Source organism: Colossoma macropomum, unplaced genomic scaffold (genome assembly GCF_904425465.1).
Source record: "Colossoma macropomum unplaced genomic scaffold, Colossoma_macropomum, whole genome shotgun sequence".
Lineage (NCBI taxonomy): Eukaryota > Metazoa > Chordata > Actinopteri > Characiformes > Serrasalmidae > Colossoma > Colossoma macropomum.
Window position 1 is genome coordinate 16347125 of NW_023494801.1, and position 9625 is coordinate 16356749.

Below are 9625 nucleotides of genomic sequence, written 5' to 3' on the forward strand. Positions count from 1 at the left end.
TTTCTCTGCAGTACGTGCTTGTTTACACTGTCACTTCCCCGCCTGTACCATTACAACATGTCTCGGGGGCGTTACTGCAGATTCCGACAGGTTTACATAAATATCGCATATTCAGCTCTGTCCTTTTCGTTGGCTGTAGGTCTTTTGTGAAATCTCTGATTCGTATATCTGGTTCAAAAGCGGATAAAGGGGCGTCTTTAATGTTTTAATGGTTGCCCCTGGAACGTAAAAACCCGCTTCTGGATCAAACCATTTCAGCTTTCATGGAAGTCGTCTGCGATGTGTCGTCACAGGCTCCACCCATTATGTGTTACCGGAAGACATGTGGCCTTTCTTTACCGATAATCAGTCGTTCAGAAAAAGCGGAGGGCAACCCGCAGTGGGCGGTAGCCTATTTCTGATACATTTCCTCGAAACACGTATTTAAAATAAAAAATACTGTTTTATCATTTATTTTTGATGATCCAGGGACAAAACTGTAAGCATTGTGTATCAAAAACCTTTTGAGTTCTATTATTTTGTGGTTTGAAAATACTCAACCCCAAAGGGTCTCATCACATGTCAGGAAATTAACGCACGGAATCAATCTGGGGCATTTTAAACTCATTACCACCCAGTGGTGGAGAGCGGTGTACAGCAGTGCACTCATGTTGGTTGCCCAGGCATGTTGACTCTTCTTTTCACATGACGTTTATTAGTTTTTGAATGGCCTATTTTCCCTCTACTGAGTTCCCTTATGCAGTTTGCGTGGGTTTATGTACCAAATACAGCCTGATTCATTTTTAAATGTCAATTTCCCAGCTATTCCACTATTTTTTTCAAAATTTCTGAATACTTCAGTCCTTGAAATGATAAGGCATTCAGGGAGGTTTGGTAGGAAATGGTTGATGGTAGAGACTCTGATTTCTTTACAGTGGAGGTGATAGGAACCAGGGTCGCCATGACTACAACACAAATATAGCCATTTTATTTATTTATTTTTATTTTGTTATGTTGATGATGGTAAAATATGCATAAATCTGAAAAAATAAGTTTTCTCTGGGGACTGTCTTGCGTTATAATGCCCTTCATGTATTCCTCTGCCATGAATGGATGAAATGAATTAAAATACATTCCCAAGACATCAGGCAGCATTTCTTGTAATAACTTTCTGTGAAGGAGCTGTTAGAGGTGAACGTCTGGTTCCTATCACCTCCACTGTGAACAGTTCTGACTCTGTAAGCTTCTCTAGAACAGAGCATTTCACACCAAACCACTCTGAATGGCTGTTTACCTCTCAACTATTTAATTATGTCAAAGTTTTTCAAAAATTGGTGGAATTCTCCTTTAAGTACTAATCAACTAGCATTAGTTTTACATGGGAAGGTGAGGTAAAACAATTGTACCACATGACTTCTCTAATGTTTATGATTGATTCGCATGGGGTAAGAAATCTCTGTACAAATTATTGAGATGTGAATGGTTTCTCGATTCATGTATTGCTTATACATCAAAGTTTAATGTGCAATATTTCAGCTGCTCATAAGTAGAAAACTTATCCACACATTTCATTTAAATTTAGCTGTTGTCATAAGCTTGGGAATTTACAGCCAACACTCAATATCAGTATAAAATGTTTTTGTAAAAACTTTTTTTTTACACTTTGCATAGCTACAATGCGAAAAACTCCTTTTCTACAGAATATGATGGAATATTTAATGACATGGCAGTACGACTGAGCAATTTGATATGTATTGTTATCATGACAAATTATGACACAATACAAAATGTTTTTTCTAACATATCCTGCATATTGTCACTACTTGTAGAACACTGACCAACTGAATGTTTGATAATAAAGAGAGCAAAATTAGTTGTGTTTAACTGGATTTAGTGCATCACATTATGCCAAATATGAAATAAAATCATTGTGCTCACAGTTTTTGATAGTAATTTTTTGCAACACTGATGGTTCTGTTTTTTCTCTGTTTCAGCTGATCTGGTATCTGTAAAAATAAATATCATGACATATCCTGTACCGTGAACATTTCTCAAAGTATCACAATATTATATTTTTGCCACATCACCCATCTCTACATGGCAATAAACACAAGATTAATAAAACCTGTTCATTTTATACAGGCGCTGGAAGCTTTACGGGTGTAGAAGTGCTCAGTCTATAAAAATGACTCAGGTCAAACAGACACTGTGAAACACTGACAACAATTAATCTTTATGTAAAACTAATCCTGTCCAAAAAGCACTTAATAAAGAAAAAAAAAAGTTTTTGTTATTGTGCCTTTAAGTGGTCAAGCGTTCTTTATTGTCACTCCTCAATATAACTTGTAAACACTGTAAACATAGTCAACAGGACTACACGGAATGCAAATATACAATAAATACACCAGACAATAAACATGCAGGACAATAAATATGCATGATGCTAACTAGACAGGACAACAGAACAATATGTAGGAATGGACATCAGTATATATACACAGACACACACACAGTGGGAGAAAAACTATTCAAGATTTCTAGGTCACTAAGCAAACTGAAGCACATTTGTGATATTGACCATGTTAAGGCCTTTGTACAAAAAGCTCAGATCTTATCCCTTCTATTGAAGCTTGTGTTCAGAGCATTCTTTCTAATCTACTCATCAGAGGTTTTTGCTCTTGTGAAATACATTGCCAGCTCTACTACACGCTGCTATCTTGCTGCTGTTGGAAGAAAACTTTGTATCTCCATTTTTGTTGTTTTTGACATGATTTTTAAAAATGTCTGTCACCCTTTACATTGTGTGTAAACTTCATGAAGAATGGACCAAAAGAAACGGTCCAAAATAACTTGGAAAAAAAAGTTAATTAAAAGTAAAGTAGGTTTAGTTATCATTTTGGAGTTACAAGGTTTTCTTCCGAGAGCAGCGAAAATATATATATATATATATATATATATATATATATATATATACACATACATATATGTGCATAATTTTGATTTTGCATTTCAAACCTAAACATGCATGTGATGTTAATACATAAAGACGTGGTGCAAATTATTCCCACAAAATCCAACCCGTCACCTCTGACTTTTACATTACTATTTCAAGCTTTACAGGGCGAGTTGCAGCAGCGTACAGACGCCATATTATAATGTGTTTTTTTTCTCTTCAGTAATGCTACTTCTTTCCCTTTAAACAAAAATATTACTGAGTATAGCTTGTAACTATGCTGACATACCACACTGAACTCTCTTATTTAAAAAAAGTGAAGAAAATTCAGTCTTCCACGCCCATTAATACATTTGTAGTTATACTATCTAGTAGTTTATGTTTACATTTCACATTGAGGTATTTTTCATTTCTTATCAAAATGCATTTAAATGTATTTTTGCCCATTCTTGAGAAGCAACAATGCCTTTCTTGTTGTATGTGTCAAAACTTTGACTGTAAAATGAGGATCTCAACCAAAACACATGATCGTGTAGCTATAAGGACTGATTCAACAATGTCTTTATTCCAGAGTTCACTATATTACAAACGTAAAATACAGTAGATTGAGAAATAGAACATTTTGTGTTTGGTGACAAGCATAAGAACACAATTCAACTGAAAGCCGTTTTGAGACATGAGTGTGTGCCACCTAAAAGCGAGAGTTCACAAAAGCAGTGATCCTGAAGTGTCTGTGTCAGCACAGAAAATCAAATTCTCAGTAAAAACAGGAAGACACACACGCATACGCACACACATACACACAGGCTCAGATGAGGCAGTTTTCAGCACAGAGAGCTGATCTCGCTCTTGCTGCAGCCCCATTTGCAGCAGGCGTTGGAAAGTCCCACCACCACATCACGGCCCTTTCTGCTGGACGTGCGCAGGGCTTCCAGCACCTCCTCTGAGATGAGGGAGCGTGCGGGGCGGCTGAACATTGCGCCCTCCTGACTGGCGCGGGTCAGTCCCAAAGAGGTGGACTCAGCGGCCTGCTGGATAGACAACTCCGGGTCTGAGGGCAGCACCCAGCCGTCTGCAGCATCTCTGTCTTCTGTGCTAAATGGGTCCAGAGTCAAATCATCTGTAGAGAACAGAGGATGGGATATTATAGACAATATACACTACTCTTACAAAGCATGGAAGCAATTCTTTTTGGTACCATCCCAGTTTATTCGCAGAGAAATGTGTTTTTTTTTTAATGTGTTCAGAATGATGAAGGAAGCTCTAAATGATTCTATAAAAGCTGTATAATATTGAGGATGACATTATAATAAAATGAACACAAAATATTAAATATCCAACACTTCTTTGTGTCTAGTCTATGACATGGAAATATACACTGTTACACTGTAAAAGTTATTATTGTAAATAAACCAGCAAAAATAATTAACTTGTTAATGTCCATATCTGAACTTTTTCATTTCCTTTGGTCTGTTTTTTTCTCTGAGCTTGCCTGAGCACAAAACATGTGTTCAACACAATTCAGTCTTGATTCAGTCACTAGGAAGCACTGATTCTAATAAAACGATAATGTGTATAAATGTATGACAATTACATTAAATAAAAAAATCAAATAGGTACTGTTAGATGTCCATCTAAAGAATAATAATCTAAAAAAATCATCCCTTTAAACCAATCAGAATGAGTTAAATGGCATCTTTCCTAATAAACATACAAAATGTAGTTGATGAATATGAAATCTTTTACTGTTCATGCAAAACAACTCACAAGAGAAATCAGGTTAGTTGTTTCACACTGCAAACTTATCCAAAAGAAAAGAGGATGTAACTCTAGACAAAGAGCCACAAAGATGTTGACAGAGAGAAAAAAAAAGCCACAGAAAAAGCTGAACTAACTAAAGGGCCCCTATCCTGTCTTTTCCTTCTATTTATTGTTTTTTCTCGCAGCACACTTAAAATGTTTGTATGCTTTCATGTACCAAAAGCAACCATAGTTCATTTTTACTTGCCCATATTTCAACCTCTCTTTATCCCTTAGAATTAAGCATATTGTTTTTATTACTGTAGCTTTAAGACTGATGTATGTAATTACGCTCTGTTCTGATTGGCTGTTCTGTATTGTGCCTCATTTTAAAAGCAATGTGGGCTTAAACACTCCTTATAACTTCAGTGTGAATGGGCAGGGCTAAACTGCTGTGTGCTGTGAGTTCTTTTTAAAATCCATTCATGGCAGAGAGGAGAAATAGTATACAAAAGAACTTTATTTTTTCAGATTTACAACTATTTCACCATTATAAACATTCCATATAACAACTCAGAAGATATGTCTTCTGAATTTTCTCTGTGTATATTCAGGAAAGAAAACAAAATGGTTATATTTACATTGTAGATGTCAAAACCCCTAATTTTCATCACCACTGCTGTAAAGAAATCAGCACGATTATCTGTAGTGAGCCTTTTCACACCAAAACACACTGAATGATTTTGTTTACAACTCAGTGATTGAATAATGCAAAAATTTTGAAGAACTGGTGGTATTTCCTTTTAAATATATAACAGTGTCATATTGTATCTTATGTATTAATACACAGTTTGCTACTTTTTTATAACACGGAATGCCTAATATCTCCTTAACAAAATGTGCCTCTCTTCTAGACTCAGTAATTTTCTCTTCGTTATTAGCGTTTGACATTGTAGTGCTAATTATTTGAATTGCATTACAACTGGTATTAAAAAAGTCCTGTATTCAATTTGCCTCAACAGAGATTGACAGTATGTATGGAGCTGCTAGCATTTATTAATTTGAAGACTTAATTCCACATAACAAATTCATCATCCCAGCACAGAATCAACAAAAAGGTTTCAGGAAGAAAAGTCTGATCATAATGAGTGTAAAGTATTGGGTTGATATCTTTACCTGTGCTCGTGATGGAGCGTCTCCAGCGAGAGCCTCCGCAGGTGAAGATGACTGCACGGATGAACTCGCGGCCGCACAGTTTGACCCCATACGTGGGCCCGTCCATCGCCCTCACTCCAGCCAGCAACAGACACACGGCCAGAACTGCAGCTTTCCACATCGCGGAGCAGGCAGAGAAAAAGCAAGAAGAGGATGGATGAAAAACTGATTGAGATGAATGACAAGTGGTCAGTCTCTGGTCTTCTTATGCTGGCTGTTGTGTCTGGTTTCTTGACCGTGAAGATTTCTGTCTGTTCTGAAACTCTCATCTCCCTTATAAAGGAGTTCAAAGCACATACGCACACACTCTGCGCTCATGACTTCCAGTGCCGCCTGACTGAGGTGTCACAGATAACCCAGTGAGGTAAAACCAAAGACCTTTCCATAGACAAAAGCAGTGACCAGGAAAAGCATAATTAACTAGGGTATCCAAAATGAAAAATGAGAGGGCAATCTGATTGAAAGGGACATTTGTCTACGTAAGCATCCCTTGTCTTTCTCTTTCTATTTCTAGCTTATTGTCCACTGCTGTACCCCAACAACGGCGGCTATTTTACTCTTTCGTTATTTATTAGCTGTTACTTTCATATGATGCTTTAGATGGTTTTTGTTCCCTATAAAACATGTTGGCCTCCATACAAAGCTTTTTCTGAACATTTGGAGGCCTTAGTATGCGACCTTTCGCTTGGGGAAGGTCAAAAGAAAATAAGTGAAAAATCAAGAGTTTCTAAAACAGGAGTTCAAGTTACAGAGAAAATGGCGCTCCTAGCAACCGTGCAAGAGCTGATCACTATCAGATAAACAGAATTTAAAGCTTTCATCTTTAGGAGAGAGGAGAAAATCAAGCTCCACTCTTGCTTCAGATCTGAAAAAATCCACAGCTGTTTCTGTCCATCCTTCCACTGTGAGAAGACAACTCAACACTATGGGTCTGAAAGGATGTGTAGCTGTTAAGAAGCCCTTACTAAGCAAAGAAAATAGACAAAAACGAAGAAAAATTGCAAATCAAACATAGAAGCTGCTTATGTTTTCAGAATAATGGACTGGCCATCTCAGAGTCCAGATCCAAAGTCCAGACCTAAGACTGAACTTCAGAAGAAAGTGCAAGCAAATTTTATGACTGAACTTTACATGTGAGGAAAAAAATCTGTGCAGGTTTCTTTAAAAAACTAAAAGCAACTTTCCTGTACTCAAAAATATGAAATCGCTCAGTTGTTGGTTTTAATCAGTTTTCCCTCGTTGATATTACTTAACAAATCCATGTAAGACAGATTATGAAGATCCGATTTAAACTTATTGGGCCTCGTTCACCAATATCTTCCTAAGTCTTTTCTTGAATGGGTTCTTGAGAAAAGTCTTAAAAAAAATCTACATCAGATTCTTGACGTGTTCGTAAAGCGCAGAATTGTTGGCACCTTTGTGCTCTTAAGTGTGCTTAGATTCTGGTCTTAGCTAAGAACAAATCCCAAATAAGATTTTTTTTCTTAAGAATGGTTGGTGAATGAGGCCCATTGACTTTATGTCCTTTTTTACTTTAATTAGCGAAACATAATCATATTGAGTACATATTACTCTACCGAGCATCTAAAAAGCTACTAAAAACAGTTATAGATAAATATAGATAGATAGATAGATAGATAGATACTTTATTGATTCTGAAGGAAATTTAGAAATGAATGTAATAATTAGAATGTACTTAAATTACTTTAGTGTGATTTTCTTGAATTCATTAAACACATATTACTCAATAAAATCAGTGTTTGGGTAGTTGCTTGTGTGAATGTTAGATTATCTCTGAAGAGGAACATATTTTCAGTAACTCCTTTGGGGACAGCTTTTTTTGGGAGGACACAAATGAGAGAGTGAACAAATTAAATACTGTTAGAATTTATTATAATACTGTTGGAGGCTTCTGTGGGGCTTTTCAATTCAATTCAATTCAATTTTCTGTTAAATATATTTCCAGCTTTTTTTCCTGACACTGAAAAAACTTTACTTACCATCTGTTCTGACTGGAAATTAAATAAAGGAAAGGGTGGTCTCTGACTTTTGCACATTATCATACATAATAAATGAAATAAAAGAAATATAAACTTTATGACGCAAAGTGATGAGTTCCTCATGAGATTTTTTCCTTCCATTATCATGAACAACGAAACAGTATTAAAAAAAAAACAAACAACTGATAACACTGTTTATAACAAGAAAAGGCCCTGCTTCTATAGGACTGCAGAGTAAATTAATATATTAGTATAAAAGAAATACACTTGTGGGAATGATTTCTTGGATACAGATTAAGTCTAATCTTGGACTAAACTGCAATGTCAATTGTAATTCACTATTAAACATCTAATTTAGTCTAATCTAATCTGATTTTAGGCTTAATCTGGGTCTGGGAAACAGGCCTATGATCTACAACAAAGAGTAGAATAATGAATGGCATATATCTTGGCTGTGAAAAGGTACTCTCATGAAATAAACAGTACTGCCCAGCAGTGGAATACTCCCTGTAACTTCGTCATACTGATAAAGTTCCTTGTAAGTATAGTACATCCAAAAAACAACTAATTGCAGGATGTGAATCTGCACATCTGCACATAAATGAATGGGTTCATTTTATGTAAGAATTTAATTTACATTGCTGAACTGAGACAGGGTACTGTGGGACTGGTACATAGTAATCTACCAAACAAACTTCCAAAACCTCCAACATAAGTAAACAGATTGATCATACGTGAGGGGCGTATAAAATCAACACTTGTTAATAACTAAGCGTTGTTTTTCAGTGGCTTTGCTCTGTGGTCTTTGTTAGCTTTCCTGATCAGAAGACTTGTTTAACCTACATGTGTATGTGTACGTGTGGAAGTGTCTGAGAGGTGAGAAACACTGGCCGTTGCAGGCCGGGAGGGGTTTGGGGTTGAGAGCCACGCGAGATTCAGAGAGCATGACATTTTCAAAATGTGATAACACATTTTGCCTATCTTCCTAACCACATAGACAAAGGTCTCCTATTTCCAAAATGACAAAGGAATAATGAATGTGTAATTAGTATGTTGATAATAAGGCCAACAACATGACATTTTGAGGGACATTCACCAAAATACGTCTATTGCCACATTGTCTGCAGTGGACGGAGGAGAGGTCAAGGGCACGCTGACAGAACTGTATAGTTTTCTACCTTCATTTTACAATAATAATCTAATACTCAATTAAATATCATACAAACTCCCTTTATTGTAGCTTTTTTTGCTTCCTCGAAAAAGTAGGTAGTTCCTTACCTTGATATCTTAATTTGAGCTTTGAGTAACAGGTGATATTTCTGAAGAACTGGGCTAGTGCTATTTGTGCAAGTTTGTAAAGAAGGCTACAAATGTTGCTGTTCACTTTGCCTTTGAACAATTACCTTTAAATGGCAAATATATATATGTGAAGAGCTCTGCTGCTAACATGAGCTCCAAGATCAGGCTTTTCGCAGATTCTGCCATTTTAAATCAATAATAAGAGAACATGGTCCGACTTCAGAAATATGGCCTCGACATCATAGTGTTTGCACCCCTTTACAGCGGCTTACAGCTGTGATTGACACAGAATTTGGACAAACGAGATGACGCAGTCGGCACTGACATTTTTATTGGACCAATGGGCGAAAGACAACTTAGTTGCTATCGCCCCCTTTGGACCAATCAGACGAAACAAAGGGGCGGGATGTAAGCGGGTGGGTAGCAACAGTTGCCCGGG

General features: G+C 36.6%; 1 protein-coding gene across 1 annotated transcript; it reads right to left on the bottom strand.

The window, feature by feature from the left end:
* Window positions 1-3737: 3737 nt before the first annotated feature.
* On the bottom strand, window positions 3738-6148 carry rln3a (relaxin 3a). The gene is made up of 2 exons (XM_036590030.1): window positions 5849-6148; window positions 3738-4052 (listed from the first exon to the last, which is right to left on the bottom strand). The coding sequence occupies exons 1-2, from the start codon at window positions 6006-6008 to the stop codon at window positions 3757-3759; spliced, it is 456 nt and encodes a 151-aa protein (XP_036445923.1). The 5' UTR covers window positions 6009-6148; the 3' UTR covers window positions 3738-3756.
* Between the last annotated feature and the right edge of the window lie 3477 nt (window positions 6149-9625).